At 42.1% G+C, this 21,724-nt stretch overlaps 1 protein-coding gene across 5 annotated transcripts in view; it reads right to left on the reverse strand.

Moving 5' to 3' along the window:
* rhobtb4 (Rho related BTB domain containing 4) overlaps positions 1-19,240 on the reverse strand; it is a 40,342-nt gene extending 21,102 nt beyond the window's left edge. The window contains exons 1-2 of one of the 5 annotated variants that reach the window (XM_068702804.1): positions 19,118-19,240; positions 18,302-18,443 (exon numbers count right to left, since the gene is read on the reverse strand). Coding sequence is in view for 1 of the 5 variants with exons in the window: in XM_068702802.1 (XP_068558903.1) it covers positions 3,014-3,042 (29 nt within the window). In the remaining 4 variants the exon portion in view is untranslated. Of the gene's footprint in view, positions 1-3,013; positions 3,374-18,301; positions 18,444-18,513; positions 19,007-19,068 lie in introns of those variants that run through there. The other 4 variants (XM_068702803.1, XM_068702806.1, XM_068702805.1 and 1 more) reach the window with 4 other exon arrangements.
* Positions 19,241-21,724: the final 2,484 nt, after the last annotated feature.

Here is a 21,724-nt window from a genome sequence, read left to right on the forward strand (position 1 = left end):
CCTCTCTCTGTTATGCAACACTTTTAGCAATCCACTGGCAGCCACCGCTCATCCCAAAGCCCTCCACAGCCCCGCATCTGCCTCTTTTTTGTCTTCTTCCTTGGGGCTAGAGTTCACCACCCTGACTGAAGCCGCCTGCCTCTCCGCTCCCTCCACCCAGCCCTGCAAAAAGAAAATGACCCCAATAACCACCCACTTTATAGATGGGTCAACACTTGCGCACTCGCACAGAGCTATGGGGTTTACACTTTCACAGGCTTGACTGCATATTTAAAGTGTCTATGTGTAATTGCTGGATAAAATGATGGCTACATGTGCAGTCATGTATGCAAACTAATTATTTTCTAATTTATTTGTCAAAGTATGCCCTCATGAAAGAAAATGTCTACTCATTCGTACTTGGGAATGCTTTTCAGGTGTGTGTGTATGTGTGTGTGTGTGTGTGTGTGTGTGTGTGTGTGTGTGTGTGTGTGTGTATGTGTGTGTTACGTTGGTGTTTGAAACAGTGACTGCCACAGGCGCAGCTGGCACAGACTGGTTACATAACCTGGTCTGTAGCCTCTGCTTGGCTCCCTGGATGGCTGACAGTAGACCTCAGACTCACTCACACTAGCGCAGACATGCACACACACAAGCATGCCGGCACGTACTTGCCTCACCCACTGCAGATGGTACTGGTATTACTGTGCGCACAGTGGCAGACGGCGATATGTACGCATCAATCCTAATGAATGAGAGGGTCTTTGGGAGCAGCATGAGCCTGCATGAGAAAGCCTTCCTCTCTTCTCTCTGCTGCAATGATGCTTTGTAAACACAGGAAGGCTCCTCTTGATGCCCTAATTTCCTTTATCCCTCCCATCTTCCTCCTCCTCCTCCCTTGTCCATATTTTACACCTACTCTTTCTCTCCATCTCTCCTTTCTCTCTATCGTGTTTCTATTTCACACCTTTATTCTTTCCAGTATCTGATCCAATACAGAACATTTTTTCTGTTCATTATCTTCCAGTATGACTTTTCTTCTATCACCTCTCCCACTTTCTCACCCATTTTACTTTTCTAGACATTTCTGATCAAAATAAACAGATGACCTCTAAATTAGAGTACTTTGTGACTGCTTTGACTTCATTTTGAGAGTGCAAGTTTTAAGAGGAAAACATTCTTGCAAAATGGTTACCTATAGATGCAGTGTTTGCATACAAAGTGCAAAACAGATCATTTCAATCACTATTTCAAGTTTTATGCTTGCCAACATAATTTTATTCTGATATTTCAAAATGCAATAATTATATATAATTCCAGATATACATGTTATGTTGTAATTGTCATGTTATGTTCTGATAGTGTGCGTTATGTTTTTTCTCTGAAATTGAGTCAAAGCAATTGGGAATTACTGTAACTTTAAGGCAAAGTGACCCAAACATTATTGCAATTTTATCGGACGGGAGGTGGATAAAGTTTGCCTGGCAGACACATTCCAGGCCATAAATCTCCTTTGGGAATGCAACAGGGGATTTAAACATAACATACTTAAAAAATGTGCTAGAAAGCCTGGTCCTTTCAATAGCCTGAACCCTAATTAGCAAACTATTATACAATATATAGATTATAAACATACCACTAGCAGAGCTGAACATTGTTAAAAACACACTTTCTTTTCACCAAAGCTCTACGGTCCATATCATAATCCTGGGTTCAGATCCAGGAAGACACACACATAAAGCATAAAACATACACGCAGTTGCAAGGTCTATTACCCCCAGGTACCCTCCACTACAGCCTGTTCCAGGGATCAGAACATTCAAGGCAGCCATATAATGCTGGCTGACTCTTCCATGTGGGTCTGTCAGTGCTGCACTGTGTTATCGCAAAGCTGTTGACACAGTCAAAGCGTTGGGCTTAGTGCCTAAGGACAATAAACAGCTCTGTCCCAGATCCATCTCACCTTACACGTAACGACAGTCTCGATCATTGATAAATTAACAGAAGTAGTGGGCCAATAGAAAGTCTAAAACCCAAACTAATTGGTAATTTGTACCATAATGGAAAATAATATTTAGTAATGCAGAAGGTTGAGCCACAGGCAGATGGCCATTAATATATGCATATTTTCAGGAGAAAGATACATTGGATAAAAGACAAAAACTGTTTGTTTACCGAACCACACTTTGCAGATGATTAATTGCTGATGACTGGAAGTTATATAATTTCCAGGTAAAAGGGAGAGGCTTCTTCACCAGCCACCTGCACGCAATTCCTCCGATGACGTCATAGCCACAGGATCAGCATCATTGCGTGTACGTGTGTGTGCGTGTATTCATGTGCGTGCGTGCATGTGCATTCTTACAAACTCAAACAGCAAGATTTTGCTCGTGATCTATTGTCACAGCTTTGATCCGCATGCTATTCCAGTAAATACTGTGCTGTAGCATCACTACACTCATCAATGAAAAGCACCTCGTGCGCTCCCTCCCTCCCTCCGCAGCCATTCATAACCACCTGGCTCATTCATATTTTTTTTGGGAAACTGATTCAACAAAGCAGGCCATCCATTGTATTGGCATCCCTGTGTGCGGAAACGTAATGCAGGTTACACACATTCAGCGCGGTGATAAGGTGTCTGTTATCATCTGTGTTGGGTAAAGGCAGCTGGATATCATCCTACATCCGAACGATGCGCTGATAAGTCTTGCGTAATGTGCCAAGCCCATCCGCTGCACTACCACACTGATTCGAAATGCTCTGAAGCAGCACGCGTGGGATTAAAACAAAAAAAGCCTTGCTAAAATAATGTAATACATGTAAAATATAAGAGCCTTTGAGACTATTATTGTGGCATTATAGAGATTAAAAATCCATTAAGTAGTTTCCAATAAGGTCACCATGATATGATTTAAATACAGCTGGTGAATCTTTGGAGTAAAGGATATTACAAGCAGTGTGCGGATTGCTTTGTGCACAACAAGAATTGCATTGGGAGCATGTGACCCTGTATTGCTGCAGGAGGGGTCCCTACCTTCCGACGGTTCCGGAATTGACCCACATGCCACTCTGCCGGTGGTTCAGCCGGTCACTCAAACCGGACAAAGACGCGCGCAGAATGAAGAGGTGTTCGCGGTGGTCTCGTTGTTTGTATAAGAGCACATTTGTCTGCAAGGCAGCTGCCCTGTCACATCCTCTCCTCTTACTTCCCCTTCGCTGCCTTCTCAATCCAGCGTCTCACAGTCCTCAATAAGTATCGACTCGCTGTTGCAGACCTGATGTAATGCTGTTGTGATTTTAATCGGACGCTTTTTAGAGTGGAATGTAAACATAGCCGGCCTAAAGATGTTCCTGGTCTGAGCCACCTCCTTTTCTGTTGTTGTTTCCCCCAGCTGATTTCAGTCGAGGCACGCCTCCACGACTGCGCGTCACTACACAATTCAAGCATCTCATTTTGTGCTGCATTCAAGTACTATCAGAAAAATATACATTTAGCGGAGAGCGACACCCTGAAGGCATCTCCACTGTAATATATACCCTAGCTGCACGTCCGTGACATTTAAGGGTGGACTATAAAGCATAGAACAACATTACTGGTAATTTCAACATTACGTTCGACCCCTGACGTTTACATTTTCTCTTGCATTTTAAATTGTTACTTTGATGTGTGACTTGGGACTAGAGAACAACAGTCTAATAGCTTTCTTTAACATAAATATCACCCAACAGAAGTGGCTGAACACTAGAAACAACGTGTATTTAAGACCTTATGTGTTTATGTGTTTGGTGTTGGAGCTGAAGAGGATCACTTTAAGGTCTCATAAGAGATTAGGATTTAAGAGTCAATCGTATCCTGTAATGATGATAGTATCCCCGCCCCGAAAGTGTGCTCTTTCCATCCTGTTAACTCAATACATGCCGGAAAGCATGCTGCTTTTTGGTGGTGGAACATTCACATCCACCACTGTGCTGCTTGGAGACTCTCTTTCCTTATGACTCCCATTACTACTCAAACATGAGGGATAAAGCACTTTTAAAAAAAGCATGGCAAACATTTTAAAAAATATATAAAAATAAATGAGTAAATGTGCAAAAGTATAAATATCCATCTGATGTTAGCTTAATTCATCCTTTAATCCTTGTGCATGCATGTTAGTCATTCCCTATCCAAACTAAAATCCAGATAAATGATGCAATAGTTTAGTTATTACTCATAGGCAATGGAGAGAATGTCTCTTCTATGGTTATTCTGGGTGTTCATAGCAACTAGATACCACATAGCAACACTTATTTATTGCTACAAAAGATGGGAGCCAAGAAAGAAAAGGCAGATCGATTGATGTGGAAAACACCCAGCCCTTTGCCCTTCACAATTTTTTCAAGATCTCAATGTCTGGGAATTACCTTCTGGAATGTTAAGCTATATCAGAGTAATGAATGTTGCCATGTTGCCAGGAGGTAAAATACCTCACTTTTCTGCCAGCAAAACAGTTTTTGCTTTGTACATTGTATATTATCCTACTCAAGGCTTTGCCCAGGCATGTTTTAAAAACATGAACCTTCTTTTGAGTCCATCTGCCTTTCATTGTGCAATTCCAGATAAGAAGAGAAAATGGATTTTGTATTAGATTGCATTTTAACTTATAATTCATTTTGGACATTTTGCACTGTTTGGCCATGTGTGGACCCGAGGACAGTCTGATCTTACCTCTTCCTTTCATGACTGTGGAAGACTGAAGATGGACATCTACTGGTAGAATTTGGTACTGACCCCTCTGAAACAAAGACGGTATAAGCTGCCCTCTTTGCTACATTATATCAGTGTTGACACTCGAGGCCACTGCACCTATAGCCTCGTCTGTGTGACATATCTTTGTGCAGATCAACAGTGGCTGCTACACTATATGCTTAGAGTCAAAGACCACAAATCTATTACTTGACCATTTGTCCCCTCAGTCTGTCTCCACAAACTCTGTGTGTTTTCATGTATGTTCTTGCACACAACATGCAAAATCCCATATGCAATAACATCAGCAACAACACCACAGTTACGTGAACAAGATTTTAATGTGCAACCAAGTGGAAATGTCTTTTTTATATATCTATTTGTCCAGTGCTGTCTTGAAGGCCTGAGAAAACTCTGGCCCCTGACCTGGCTGGCATGGCCAGAATGAAACAGCATGAAAGATGGAGCGGAATACTGCTGGAGAAAGCAGGGGTTCAACAGCATTGGCACTGAACGGGCTCAGAAATGTGGAGAGGCAGCCCCTTTGTTGAAGAGGTGTATACTTGTGAGAGAACTCTCAAGCAGCACAGGCTGAGCTTATGTCTGGCCTTTTCAGCTACAGTAGTACAGAGAGGACTGAGTGGCTTTGTTTTTGAGCTTTATCACTCTTTTATTAACTGTGTGGGAAGTCCACTCCCATTGCTTTTACACTTTGGTGAGATTAAAGTTGGGAGAATGAGCTGAGATCATTCTTTGGCATAACTACCTCAACAAGGATTGTCCTGCTGCTTGGACAAATACTCGCAGATTAGTCTGCAGTATATTCAACGCCATCCAATGTTCCTCAAGTTTTATTGAAGAATTGAATTTGTTTATTTAGGTAAAAAACATTGTGTTCAAGTTCAGGAAATCCCAATTTGGTATCCTGTGGATATCGTTTTTACCTTTAACAATATTTTCATCTTACCTCTGTAAAGGCCTTCACCTCAGTTTTCATCAAACATTTAGGAAGGGCTTAATTTTGCAAACAATACACCATATTTAAAATGTGACACCTGTTCATACAAAGTATGAATTACTGGTATTTTAATAAAATTCTCTACTTTACATTACGGTTACCTTTGGGCTAAAATGGATTGATTTTAGAAGATATCATACATTTATTTAATATTAAGCAATGAATAGCAGGTATGATTTGTATGGTCGTAGAGCACTTTGGAATGAAATTCTTCCCCTCATCTCATCCCCTCCTGTCCACTCCTCCACTGGCCCTATTCTCACCCCTACAGCTCGCCCAAATATCCAACAGGCCTGCACACCCCCTGCCTCAGCACTGTACTGGAACAGTTCTAAAGCTGTCAAAACACCCAGCTTCTCACACTCCCCGAGTCCACAGAGAGTTCTCCTCAAACACACACTGTCCCAAGCACTAATAAAGACACACACATACAACACACACTCAATGGAAAACAGTCTACATGCAGCCCCGTATACACTGACACAAGTAGGTCAGAGCTGCAGTGGGTCTTCCAAACAGTCCTCCAGCACCATGGAGCTGATAACAGTATCAAAGATTAAATTCTACCTTCAGCGCAGACACACACACACACACACACACACACACACACACACACATGAAAAAACACTACATACCACATGTACGTATGTAGATCTACAATATGAGATCATTCGCTTCTTTCTTGGCAGGATGATGCAATTCTGTTTTGCAGAGCGACACGAAAAAATGCATCAACACAGGAATTTCAATTTGTTTCTCTGGGAAGAAAATTCAGAGGCCAAAGGTGAGTTGTGAGAATGGAATGAATGACTGGAGGCTTAAGTAAAATGAGCCTGTGGAAAACTGGCATTTGACAGTGACAAATAAAAACATACATACATCTATGTCAATCTCTGACTCTGAATCGCCTTTTCATCCTCCACTCTTAATCTCTCTATCTCTCTGTCTCTCTCTCTCACACAAAACACACACACACACACACACACACACACACACACACACACACACACACACACTTTGACATGGAGAGGTGGCTGAGATGTGTTGGCTGAGCTGGCACCCTGGACATGAAACAGAGTGTTTTGCAACAGCCGGCTTATGTGGCGATGGGTAGTGGGCATGTTAGCACAGTGTGAGTTAAAGTGAAAAACATTCAAAGCTAGATAAGACCTGGGAGAACGTAGAGAAAGAGACAGACAGACAGACAGACAGAGTGCAAGAGAGAGGCTGGATATTGTTTACTTACTAAGTTATCAGCAGATTGTCTTATCTACAGTCAGTTGGAAAACTCCATGTTTATGACCAGCTGTTGTTGCCTCATTATATCCTAATGAAGACATATCACTCCATTGCTTATTCACTCTTAAATGCTATGCCTTGTAAAAACAAATCTATCTTGACATTTTTTTTATATAAACTTGACAAAAAGGCTGTTTAAGCTCTCGTGTTTTGTTGGTATTGCCTCCATTTCTGCATTAGTACCACAGACACCAAACTGTACTGTCCAATTTCAAACTCAACCAAATGACCAAATTTGAATTTCAAAATTCACAAATGCTTGTAATTCTTTTTCGCTAATGACCAAATCAAGCAATTACATTTTCCACAAACTGGGCAGCTTTTAAAAAAAAAAAGTGTGTTTGAGGTGTGCACCCTGTACAGGGAGAAGTAATATTGAATGAGCTGTGCCCTCAAAACCAATCATGGATTCAAAGAAAAAGTCTGTGATTAAGAGTTATGAGCTATCAAACTGTGCATAAGAACTCCTGCATCTCAAACAGTAAGATAAAGTTATAACACTTTCTGTTGACACACTTGTCATTCGGTATTTCACCCCGTTGCTACAGAAAGTGTTTACTGACTATAATACCGTGGTACGATCAGGTCAAGTCTGTGCTGGCGATGATGGGCCATGATAGTGGAATATGTCGGGAATTTAAAGTGGCTTGAGGTCCTGGGGCAAAGGCTGGATAGAGCTGGGAATAGCTAACCAGAAGGAAAGGATGGAGGGTGGGATGAGTGAAGGAGAAAGGCAGCACTGCTGAGAGAGTATGGTGGGGTTGGTGGTGGTGGTTCTCTGTCTGAGAATAAACAGACCTCTGATTATGATATTAATGCCAACTTCAATTTTTACTGTGAGTGCCTCACTGCCCCTTGCTAACTGCCCTCAGACTCCATTTAGAGTCATGTGGCATCTAGCACAACCACCCACAGCACACTGCCACCATCAATGCATACAATACCCATGTCATGTTAACTCAGCTTTTTTTGTGGCTGTGGTTTCCTTGGCATGGCCTCTAGCACCATGGTTAAAACATCTCTGAGTGCTAATTAGCCAAGACTTGTGAGCCTCTGTGGGCCTTTTGTTTGACAAATTATTTTCTTGTTGGTTTAGAATCCTTGCCTGTAATTTATAACCTGTTTCATCCTAAACCAGGGCCTAAAACAAGAGAGTGCCTGGCGATAAACAAGATGTACAGGGGTTTTTGAGAGGCTGAAGGGTTGAGTGGATGCTCTAAATTCTTGAGTGGCGTAAATCTTCTGCGATAAAGACAAACTTGGCATAGCACAGGCATGATATACTGTCTGCATTCTGACCTGAGGGGATTGAGGTTGTACAGGCATGTCTTGCTTGTTTTTCTATGCCCAAATGGATGTACAGACACACACAATAATCGTGACTTGACTGACTCTTGGTTTTTTACAGTAAATCAAACATGCAGGCATAAACAGGCTCCCCCACTAACAAACACAATTTTGGTAGTATATACACACATAAGCAAATACAAATGCACACTCTGTGCTGGGTGGAGGCACAGGGGTCAGTAGAGGTGCCTCTTAAGCTGTGGCTGTCAAGTGGCAGGGCTAATCTTATTAAGGCTCTCTTCAGCCGCTGGTCCAAACTCTTAAAGTGATAGTTCACTTTGCTGGAAAATTAGCACATTTGAATCTAAGCATAACTTTAAGACCTGGAGTGTTGCCTTTTTGTTCGGTGGAAGTAGCGTCCTGTTTCAGCACAGCTAATACTGTATCTTATGTATTAGCTGTTTGAATTTGACACTAAAATAGGTTCCTCAGAACTGCAAGCAAATGGAGAGTGAAGATTTAAAGATTAATATAATGCACAGATTCTGTAACGATCGCAGTGTCTGGTTGACATAAAGGGGTACTAAATGGTGTAATGTCCACCAAAGTGAAAGATCACTTTAATTACCTTGGGAAGTGCATGCTGAGCCAGTAGGTTCAAAATCTCCTTGGTGGATTCACTGGCTGCGCAGGACTGAGGGCATGATAGGGATGAAGATCAGCTGTGCTTAGGTCAAGGGTCTGGCTTGACGTCAAGGTGAGGTGTAAGAATCAGGTCGAGGAATGAGGCGGAGACAGATATGGAAATGGGGATGGAGATCAGGAAGGAGGTGGAAATAGGACAAGTGCTAAAGCTAGGAGAGTAAAGCTAGTAAGACGAGGACACAAATTAGGTTAGCAAGGGAACAGACATCAGCAGGCCATAAGGACATGGACTGCAGAAGAAGCCATAGAACTACAAATATAGAAAGTGATCTTGTTGGCAGACCAATGGCCCTGGTCTAAAACTATGAAAAATGTGAGATGCAATCATCAGTGTGCAGTTTGGTTCACTGTTACCCAAGGGGTGCATTTAAATACCAATGTTTATGAATTAAATAGCAATACTCACAATGCACCTGTAAACAAATGTAGTACATCCCCCAGTTATCTATTCAGTATCCATCCACACTTTCCTTAGAGGTGTTGGACTACACACCAAATAACAGAGAGACAAAGCACAGCACTGAATTCTGAGAAATAGAGAAGGATTGGTACCTGCTGGTATCTGACTCACTAAGGTTATAACCATGTCAAACCTCTTTGCTACATCCTGCCTTTAACAAGTTTAACAAGTGTAATCCTCTGAACGTCTTCTCTATGCCACGTCCAATTTGATTTATAACACTTACTGCCCAGATACGACATGGGTTCAATGTCAGTTTGAAATTGATTTAATCCGATATATTCCCTAGCAATTTTTTAATATGTCCTTTAGTTAATCCATCAGCAGGGATAAGAGTGGAGCTTATCACGGTCTACTTGCAAAGTGCCTTAAATGGGATATTTTGTTCCACGGAGCTCGTTGATATGGAGATAGCTAAATAAATGCAATTGGATGAGTTTTTAGAAATACTTTTTAACAAATGTAAAAGATGAAACCCCACATGTAAACCTTAACATAAAATGATGTGTGTCCCAATTTGTTTGCATTCAACTCTTCTGGTGTTTACTTTAGTATGGCCTATTGTGGCATTTGCCTAAATATATGATTCCTATTCAATATATATATATATATTATATATATATATTATATTACATATATATATATATATATTATATTATATATATTTTTTTGTATTATTTATTTTATTTCTGAATAACAGTTCAATGCCAGTATGAAATATCCAGAATGAAACCCTGTTCTCTTTTATTGAAGATACTGAAAGTACTGAGACTAAAGCCTGGTAGTTTACTGATTAAAAAACAATTTGCCATTAAACCCCATTGTGGATGCCCTGTTAATAGTCATTGTATAACAGTCACCACATAACTTTGGCCAAGTCTTTGCAGGAATTAGGGAATAAGCCAAATACAGGATACATGTCAAATTTGTGATTGTCGTGCTAGTATCTAATAGTGTTAAGGAAAAGTATGACTCAACTGACCCAGCAGGCAACATCTGCCTTCATTCTGTTTCAGATGGGTTACTATGATGGCTAACATCATGCTCTAGATACCTTTGAGAGCATTGTTGACCAGCCCTTTAATGGCAGATCAATGGGTGGTAAACAACCAAGTCCTGTAATTTGTCATCTGTCAGGAGGTTTTTCCAACAATACTTGCAATCTAAGTCAATCTGACACCTCGCTGCTATCTGTGGGGATGTTGGGAATGTTGGTAACCTCTCTGATCCTCAGACAGCTCTGGCAACACTCACACTCTGGTGAGGATGTATCAGAGTAAACTTTGGACTGGGGTTGAGATCAGACAACAAACAGGACAAGAAGAGTGGAGCTCTTCAGTCCTCTGAAGCATAGGACAGAAAAAGAAAAATCTTCTTTGGTTGTTTAAGTTGCAATCATCTGGTAATGCATTAAAATACATGGGCAGCACAATTGATATATTTATAGTTCTTGAATGTAATGGATTGAAATTGTGCAAAGTTCTGACCAATGTGACAGTAACCAGGGGGAAGGGCAGGAGCAAAGGAAAAATGCAAACGTTGTGAGGAAAGAGATGTATTTGGCCTCGGCACAGGTCAGTCAGTATTCCAGAAACAGCCTGATCAAACACAAACTGAAGCCAAGCCAAATGCCTCTGGACTTCAGTCTGGCACATGGAAGCAGAGATTACACTGCACACAGTCAGTACATCAACCCGGCACACTCTGCAAAGTACTGTATAGGTTCCCAGCCTTTTTGGCTTGTGACCCGTTAGTACCTGGGACCTCTCATCACGTTGCATATGTCCACCAGTGGCAACCAGTTAAACTAAAAAGGGATTTATTTTCATAATTTTATTTGAACAACTTTAATAGGCTTAAGGAGATACAAGAATCCAGTAATCCATAAGAAATAAAGAAGAAATTAGAGAACAGTGGAGAACCACAGCTCTTTAAGCTGTGAAAACTACAGCTCGAATGCTACATGCTGCTTTCACCTAATACAGGCTTATCAAAGATACAGTATATCAGTATAGCCGAATACTGTTTGTTGCCAATTAAATTGTATTATGTAACTGTTATATCTGTTTGGTGAGTTTATTTAACTGTAAAAGATCAAACTCAATACATTTCCCCATAATAACCAAATGTCAAGGATGAGTGTTCATGTAAAATTTTGATATCTACCAATATGTTGTCCTTTTTTAACATAACGAATATAACGAATCGAAAATATCTATATTGGTATCAGGCTAAGAAAAACAGTCTCAGTGTGCCTCTATTTAAAACACATTGTTGCTCACAGATACAGAAATAGAGAGGAGGAAATGGAGGGGAGGTAAAGAACAGAAGTGTAAAAAGCACAATTCACAGACAGACTGAGACACAGACAAATAACCACATTACAGAGAGCTGAGGCATAACAGGAAGGTCCTTTGTTGTGTTTAGTTCAAATACCCTGCATGTTGTTTATCCATTCTGTTAGTTAGAGTTCCTCATATTGTATCGCACTTGCACAAACAAAAACAAACCTGTTGTGTGTTGAAAACCTTACATCTCACAGACGGAGCGAAACAGCAACGTATTTATCTCAATGGAAATGCAGTTTTGACTTCATCCAACAGGGCTTTGAGAAAGTTTGAGTGGGTTTTGTAACCCTGAGAGGTCAAAGCTTTTTGGCTAAGAAGAGCTATGTAATCCTTCAGCTGGCCACAAAAATCACCAAATATAGAGATGCGAGTTTCACCTGACAGCAGTGGAATGCAATACCCTATACGCAGTGCTTGAATCTGTCAAAATGGAAATCCAATTGCATGAATATCGTTAAAAAAGACGGCACATGCATGCACACAGATGCTGACACACAACTGATACACTATGCACAGTCTGCATCCTAAAATAGCGTGATGGAAAAATCTATACTGGTGTCCGGTTGTTTCCGCACTGCTGCGTTTTGGCCTTATGATACAACCGGCATACAATAGTCACCTCACTCTGTGACCACATGTCATTCATTGCAAAGCTGCAGCACTGCCACTGGGGCTTTAATCATATGAATAAGGGCAAGGGGCATTGGGGTGGAAGCTCTTTGTGCATAACTGTTGATCCCAGCTAATCCAAACCACTTGTGAACAGAGGTACTTCAGACCAGAGAAATGTTCAGATGAGACACACCAGGATGTGCAAAATGTAATTTACTTATCTCAAAATGTCCTAAACAATTCTACATGGCTTTTAAGCATTTAGTTTAGATAAACAGTGTATCCCTACTGTATTATTGATCATTGCGGTGAAGGGAAAAACCATAACAGCTATAATGGAGCAGCATAACAACACTCAGGAAGTCAATAATTACTCATAACAGGACCTCTGCTGAAAAATGCATCAGTATTAAGAAGCACATGATATAAAATAGGAATGATATTGATGATTTTAATTAAATATTTATGTTGAAATGAGAGTGACGTATTCTTGTGAGAAAAACAGAGAGAAAAACTTTACAACATGATATACTATCTATACAGATCTATATACAAGCTATAACTCTCTCTCTATATATATATATATATATATATATATATATATATATATATATAATGATTTACATATCATCATGCTTCATACTACTCTCTCATTTATCGAAAAAAAAAAAAAAGCAACAACTTCACTTTTAAGTTTTATGATGTCTTTCCCCCTCAATTTGTTTTAATTCAGGAAAAGGTTCCTGAAGTATGCAATGACTAAAAATAGATCCAAGCTGAAACTGGCTTGCAAAACCACATAAATTATGGCGAGTCGATTTCAGATTTTTATGGAGAGCAAACCACAGAGACGGGAGTCAGACAAACACTGACTAGGATGATGACAGAACTCTCATCTCTAACTTACCCTCAGTCAGTTAAATCTGATTCATCTATTCTGGTGTGTGTGTGTGTGTGTGTGTGTGTGTGTGTGTGTGTGTGTGTGTGTGTGTGTGTGAGAGAGAGAGAGAGAGAGAGACAGAGACAGAGACAGAGAGACAGAGAGTGTCAGTCAGGTTGCATCAGCCTCCTAAACTGCAAAAAAATGGGCAGCCCTCGATCGAATGGCACGCGGGCGATTACAAGCACAAAGAAAAAAAAACATTTGAAAGGAAACACCTTTACTCATGGACAGGTATAATCACATGAACACAAACACAATTACAGATTCAAATCCTGTGGTTTCATGAGTGCCTTGGCCAACATTGAAACTGGTCTGACCCTGATAAGCAGGAATGGCACCCTTGGGCGTTTCTCGCACCACTAGATTAGTTAAAAGCCTTCCGTTCTTACTAGAGAGGAGACAGAGGCATGCAGACAGGCAGAGAGCATATGCATGTGTCAATGTGTTTATGTCTATTTGTGTTTCCAAATGTGGGTTTGGGAGTTCATGTGGTTCTGCGTGTGAGTCATTGTGCTTTTTGTATTGCGTATGTGTGTATGAGTCTGGGTGTGTTGGAAGGTTTGTGGATGCATGTGATGAAGGCAGAGTAGGGAGCGGTGGAAGAGGAAAATGTACGAAGATTTCTGGGTACAATGAAAGCAATTAAGTGCCAAAACACAGCAACACCCAAGGTCACAGAACACTGAAAGAAAACACTTAACTATTGTTCTTGATCACATTCACAAGTTTCCCAGTAACACCAGCAAGCAGTGCTTAAATGACATGAGGGCAAACGTCTACGTGACATTAAGCATGCAGTGGCAACTCTCTTTCTCTCCCTCTGACAAGCAAGAAAACGGAACTGTGAACAAACTCTCACCCGAGCACAGCCAATCACTGATGTTGCTGAGGGTTTGAATTGGGGTTTGTTAATTCTCAATTATTGATCGCCACAGCTTTGAATAGTGTATGTAATGGGATGTGAGTTATTACAGTAAGGCAGGTGGACGGACAGGCAGACAAGATGTGAAAACAAACAGGAAGAAAAAGAGACAGACAGCCAAGGCTTGCAGGCATTGAAAATGAGAGACGCTAGAGATTACCACAGCAAGACATATGGGGCTGTTTGATCCCACACAGACATGGGAAGTGGCCAGTGTGTGGGTCAGCCACCTTAGTCCTGTTGGAGATGAAAGGACAACCACACCCGTCCAACCATGCTCATAGCGCTCAATACACATACAACAACCTGTATAGAACCCTCAGACAAACTCCTATGGTGGGAAATGCAATCTGTGATTTCAACTCACACACACACACTTGAATATCTAGTTGGCATATCCTCAGTCATATGACTTTGGAGCCAACTCACCCAAGGGGATCGGCTTTCCGCCACAAACGAGAGAGAAAGAAAGAGACACCCAGGGATCAAATTGCGTTCAGAGATGCAAACATACCAAAATATAAATGTACACTGGCACGCAGATGCACAGGAAGATATATTTGTTGCAGTGATACATCACCACCACCATGATACACAGAAGTGCATGCACACACACACACACACACACACACACAAACATGAACATAAATAGAGAGGAGCTAGAGCCAAGGAACCAAGCTGTGCCTCTTGGTGTCTGTGGCATAACATGCTGTCTCTTTCTGAACACACATGCAAGTACCCACAAACATGAACTCAGTAAGCAACATAGATTTGGTGAAACAGGTCTGAAGACGAAAATATTCAAATGTAATTTTCTGTGTGTGGGGGTTAGGGTGAGGGAAACAGCAGCAGCAACTTTTATATGCTATTAATGATTAAAAGTGTGTCTGTGCTTATTGGCAAATTTTGGCCAAAGACATCCACCCACCATTTTCTTAAAAGAGCAGCTTCCTCTTCCACTGGAATGCTACCTGACCCTGACCTTGTCTTATCTCTCAGGCCTGTGGTAATCAGTTATTTTGAAGCTGCACAATGTCGAATATGTGAGCAGGCAGAGTTTTCCTACAGGTGACGGTTCACCGAAAACACCCAGAACATGAAGGGCATAAAGTCACAACAAGATACATCCACCAAAGTGGATTTAAATAAATTTTGACACGCAGCAGCAAAATGATGTGATTTTGTTCATTAATTACAACCTGAAAGCCCTGATCATACAAAAATGAAGCGGTTCTTGCTGCATAAAAACCTTCAGCACAGAACTCTTTCCCCATATTCTGTAAACAGTGTGATTGTGCAATAGGCCTCCCTGCCAGTGCAGCCATCCTGGATCTCGACACACACCCACCTGGCCTCGGCCCAGCCCGGCCACGACCGGATGAAGACACCGTCCCTGAAATTAAGTGGCTCTCTTATCTCCTCTCACCCTCTTGGTCCGACCCTGCCCTGTCCTGTCTTCGCTGCCGACGCGACACCTTCCTATCGGAGTCTCTCACCACACACAAACAGCCCGTTGCCTCACACATGAGCTGTCTGGCCTTGTAAAGATGTGCTTTACTTCCTGCATACATGAAATCAGGAGTATATGTACAAAAAACTGTGGCAGGCAGTGTTTAGTGGACAAAACTATTGATGATATTTGTTTACTCGCTGTAACTCAGACCAGCCGCAGAGGCCGATAAAGCTATTCACACACATACAGTAGAAACAGAGAGAGTGCTTGTGACTTGATTACTTGATTTTTAAACTTAAAAGAGGAAGTGGGAAAAGATGCAGGGTTTTGCCCTCAGATTCAACATGTTTACAGTAATACGCAGTCTAGCGCCTGACATACTCTCTCTCACTTGATCTCTTTCTCAGTCTCTCTCTCTCTTTCTTTCTTTGTCACTCCCTCAGCCTGCTCTGCTCTAGTTTCCCCTCAGCCAAACCCCCTTCGTGTCCCTCTTCCTCAGGATCTGCACTTCTTGTCCTCCATTCTTTCTCCTCTCTGCAGCTCGATTTTTCTCTTATTAATTTTCAAACCAGCTCTCCTCTCCTCTCCTCTCCTCTCGTCTCGTCTCCTCACCTCTCCTCCCTTCTCCCAGCACACAAGGCCTATGCTCCTTAACTTTCCCCTCGCAGTCTCACTCTGCTTCCTCCTCTTGCATACACATTCTTTGCTCACTGACACCCTGTTTAAAAAACAACCAAAGAGGCAGCCAATATGAGAGAAACAAACTGTACAGTTGCCATCAGCACAATCACTTACTTCTCTCTTTCTCTTTCCCTTTCTCCCTCTCTCCCCCCCACCATGTTTTCACTCTCTCCAAAACTTACTCAAGAGGACAAACATCATGTGGTGCTGGTAAGAGAAGAAGACACTGTTGTACAGTGACTGTGAGTCTCTGTTTTAGTTTTTTTTTCTTTTTGATGTGTGAATGCCTGTGTTGGCGTGCAAGGGTGTGCATTTGAGTATCTTTCAATTGGGATTGCTTTAGCGTTTTAATGATTGCAACTCTAAATCCTTGCGTACATACATGTATGCAGATACAAACAATGCGAACTAGCCTTCCCATGCACACATCTCACAACCCCGAGTCCTTCTGGATCCTGTTGAGGGGAGGTGTGCACTCGAAGCAGACTCTTTATGTGTGTATTCCTGTGTGTCAGCATGTTTGTGTGTGCTATACTGCTCGACTCACACAAAGGCTTCTTATATGACTCCCAGCTGTGTGGATTTGGCCCTCTAGACGGCCATCATGCAACCAGGAATGTTTAGTGTGCAACTCTACTGGAAAGCCCCAGTTACCCATACACACACTCACAGCCTCCTCTGGAGACAACCCACTCCTCTGAGCAGGGGCAGACGAGGGATGGGCCTCAACCCAATGGAAGAATGGTTCAAATTCCACAGCTGATAGAAAAACATCGAGGAGTGGGACAGAGCGGAGGAACTGATGTCAACTCTGAGACCATCCCCCCACACCCACCATCTGTTCTGTGCACACAGTGTTGGAAAGAGGAAGAGGAAAGAATAAAAGAAATAGGAAATATTCAACTCTTGTGGGCATTGCTGGTGTAGCTGATAACTGGATGCTGTTTGGGCTGTGGACAAAGATACCAATTTTTCGTCCATGCTCTGGCCTTTCTGTGCTTTAGCATATACAATAACTACAGCAGCCACTGTTTGGCTCTGTAGACACCGAGTGACTCCCCACCTCAGCTATGCCTTCAAGCTGGACTCAGTCATCCAGGCTGCAGGTGGTGCATATGTCTGATTCTGTATTTAATCAAGTCAAGTAAACTAGACTTTTGCAAAGCAAAGACTGCCTCTGATATTTAGATTGTGGCATTTGAAGTATTTTGGCAGCATTGAACTACTATAATATTGACTGCATGCTGTATTCATATTGGAATTATAATTCCGTAAAAAGTAATCTGTGTTGCTTTTTACTAAAATGTTATTGCTATCATTCCTCATTGTAACATTGCATGATATATGTTATGATCTCTTTGTGAGTATGTCATTTTTATCTCAATATATTAAGTCAATAAGTTGACTTGGCACAAAAAAAAACATGGCTTTTATAAATGTAGTTTTTTGGGTTGAATTTAGGTGTCACACCCAAATTGATATAATAAATTTAAGTTTTTAGCTTAAACTATAAAAAAAATATACGAGAGCTGCGATTTATAAATGTATATGGTTTTGAAAATGTAGGCGTCAGACAAATGACCAAATATATATACAGTAGATGCCTTGCGGCGTCTTTTTTCGGGTCTCATCTCCCAAACAGCCAAATACTGTCCGGAGCAGAAGTTAAATATTAGGCAAGTTTAACCTGAGGTCTGTCCATAAGACATAAGAGCAAAACTGAGCAACCCAAACTAACTCCACCGTTATGCAACCTTTTATCTATCCACATGTGGTCTGCGCAGTAGACCGTTTAGTTGAGAGCATACACAACTGAGAAGTTAATACACAAAGCAGGCTGTGTGTGTGACAGTCCCCGTAGCTCCTACCTTTGAGAGAAGGTTCACTTCTGGAATCGCTGCAGGTCTTTCTCCCCCTTCACCGTCCACTTTCAGTTCACACCGCTCCGCTGCTCTGCTCCCTCTCAGTTAAATTCTGGGCAGCGCTCGTCTATTGCCTGTCCCCATTCAACTGCAAGGCACAAACACATGCGATCACTTCAGAGCGTTCCTGTGGATGACAACATCGAATCACAACTCACACGTTTTAACACTTTGCTCAGTCTCAGCCTGGACTTCCTCAAATTATCGGCTTCGTTTCTAAACGCCCGTGTTTGGTGAAGACCTGCCAGAAGAAAAACACTCCCGACCGTTGTTGCAGCCGAGAGACGCCAAGAGGAATGTAATTACATGAAGACTGCTGCATATTGCAAAAAGCAGCAGACGTGCTCTTGTTTGCACCCCCCCCCCCCATTGTGCTCAGCGATCTGTCTGGGCTGCTGTCCGCCTGTGGTCCTGATGCGAGTTTGTTCCATGTCCCTTTGTTGTTTCTGTCACACCTACAAGGAGGGGAGCACATGGGAGAGGGAGCCCTTTTCGACTTTCTTTTGTCTGTCTTTTTTTTCTAAAGTAATGATTCCACTCTGACTTTACATCACAAATGCACGAGGGATTCATCCACGATTTTTTTCAAACAGCTTGCACGCGTTTCATCCTCATCGCATCTGTCTAATCTCATCTCTAATGATTTCTGCTGATTTGATTTGTTCACTTCCCATGTATAAAAATAAAATATCCTATAATAAAAGTCCACTTGCCTTTTCCTCTACCGCACCCATCTTTTTTTGTCCTAGACCTCTACCTCACCTAATTTCTCGCTAGAAGTTTAGTCCTCGCTGGGCATTGGGGTGACGCTGTTGTCTCTGTCTCTCTCACTCTCCTCTCCTCCCCTTTCCTTCTCCCGTTGCCTTTCCAAAGCGGCGGCAGAGCAGTTATGTTTCTCTGTAGACCAGCCTTCACCACTACACCACGCCAGCGTCTATCAGCGCAGTGACGACAGCCTCAGCGCTTGTCACCAGTGCCACACCCATCCATTCATAAAGTAGAGAGCGTGCCAGCCTCCGGACCGGACAGTGCGCACGGTGAGGTAAAAGATGCATCATATACCAATAGGGACATAGGAAATGACTATGGCTGCATGCCTCACATGTGTGCGTCTCATACTTCAAATGAGCACTTAACGACTTTTACCATCTTAAGAAATTCAATAGTTATTTTTCACAAAGATGGCATCCCTTATTCTTGTGCAGGCATGTGTAATTGGTGAGAAACGTTGCAGCTCTCTACATACAGTATAGTCTATAAAGCTATATACAGTACTGTAACATCATTAGTAAATTGCATTGTATTTGGAAACCTGTGAATTTCACAGATGACTATTGAAGCTGAAACAATACATTGAGTAGTGATGGAACATTTGGTAATCACTTAAATGTTTTTTAAAGCAAAAATGCCCCCCCCCCCCCCCCAAAAAAAAGAATGTTGTTTACAATTTTTCAAATATGAATATTTGCTTGTTTTCTTAGTATATTATGATGGTTAACAACACATTTTCGACTGTCGGGTGGAGAAAACAAGACAAAAGTTGTTGCTTTAGCCACAATAGTGTGTGACACTTCATACACTTTGATACTGATACAAATATTAACATAGGCTAATATAATGTGAAAATTCACTTGAAGAAGTACCTGTGATCTTGCTCAAAAGCACTTCAGGAGGGCTGGTGCTCACCGCCTCTAGCTTAAAGCGGGTCCATCCTGCTTAGTCGGTCACACTACTAACATTAGGTCCACCTGCAGAACTTGTCTGTTTGTGAAAGGTTGCAGAACAACATTTCAACACCTTTGTTTTTATCCTGACCCACCCAATTCATTTCAAAACCATTTGGGTGGATGTTCAAGACTAGTTAGACGCTATTGTGTTGTACAGACACTTCAGGGAGGATGCTGCCCACAGCCATTGTTCAGTACAGATACTGAAGTGTACAGTAGAAACTATTAATCACTAGTCAAACATCTGCCATATGCGTGTGCTATCAAATGTTTTTGTGGCCAAACTCCTCTGACACTGATAGGAGATGCCCAGTAAACCACAGCTGTACTTCTTCAGTTTTTACTGACAATAGCCAGACAGCTGGTGTGAAGCTTAGAGACTCTTGGTGTGATCAAGGTATTGCTGAAGTAAGTTATGGCGATATATCAAATTATTAAACTTCCACTATAGAAACAAGCAGGGACAGCACGGAAATGTACTAAATGACACAATAAGTAAAAAACAAGATTCCGTCCTCAGTGTTGACTTGTTTATTTGACCTATCAGAAAAGCATTTTAGGATTCTTTATCAGCAAAAAAAACAACAATGCTGCTCTCTGTGTATGCAAGTCTGTGTGGAACTTGGCAAAAGCATACATGTCTGGGCTGTGAGAGGCTCCCCCAGTCTCTCACAGATTCTCTACGACTCCTGCTCAGCAGGCATCTGAAACAGCCATTGTCCTGTGAAGGGAATGAAGCGACCTGCCCAGGCATGTTCCTATCTCAGCTTGCATGCAAGTCCTAGGCAACTGTCCTCAGGCTGTGGCCAGCAGGCATGGAAGCCATCGCACAAACATACAGAGAAACACACACTCCAGTGTAGATGGGTGGTGGAACATCATGCTGTGGCCATGACATGGATACCGTTTTGGGATGAACTACTGTGTGTGTGTTTTCAGTCTGTCCACTGCTCTCATTAGGCTCTTTGTCCCCTCTCTTCTTCATGCGACACAGAGGTGTACTGAACCTTTATCTCAAAGTGTCTTGTACAGCACTTTTCCACTGCCAGTGGCCCCTGCAATAGCGCCATCGATGCAGCCGCATGGGCACAATAGGGGCATAATGGGGGCGTCCACATGGTTCACCCCTCTCTCAGTCTCTCTTCTGATGTGGCAAACCGCTGATCCCAGGGGTGTAAAAGGCCTGCGTCGGCTGAATTTCCACAAACAAACACAGCACACAGCACTCAACACAGACTCACACTACACATACTCACAAATACACATACGTAGCACGTAAACAAACAATACAAAACTCAAACACACACAAAACGGTGATCTTTGTCCCCGCTCAGATCGATTTCACTGAGCAACTCTGCACCTCCACTGTGTCACGTTAGGAGACACAATGGCCTTTGGCACCATCCATCGAATGACCACAATGACATCTAACTTTGGGCGCTGACTGACCACAATAGGCCTTTGCCTCAAAGCCTCTGCTATTCTTCTGCCTGATCTCACAGACAAAGCAGTGTTGCAGAAGTGCCAATTGAGCTTGAACAATCGCTCACAAAGGAGGCACTGACTTGGTGTTTCCAGCCATCTTGCCAACTGTACCACATTCGGAGCAGTGTGGTGTGAAGGTAAATTGGCATGCAGGCAT

The sequence above is a fragment of the Cebidichthys violaceus genome, unplaced genomic scaffold (assembly GCF_023349555.1).
Source record: "Cebidichthys violaceus isolate CVI_PGR_0920_01 unplaced genomic scaffold, fCebVio1.0.p SCAF_9, whole genome shotgun sequence".
Taxonomy (NCBI): Eukaryota; Metazoa; Chordata; class Actinopteri; order Perciformes; family Stichaeidae; genus Cebidichthys; species Cebidichthys violaceus.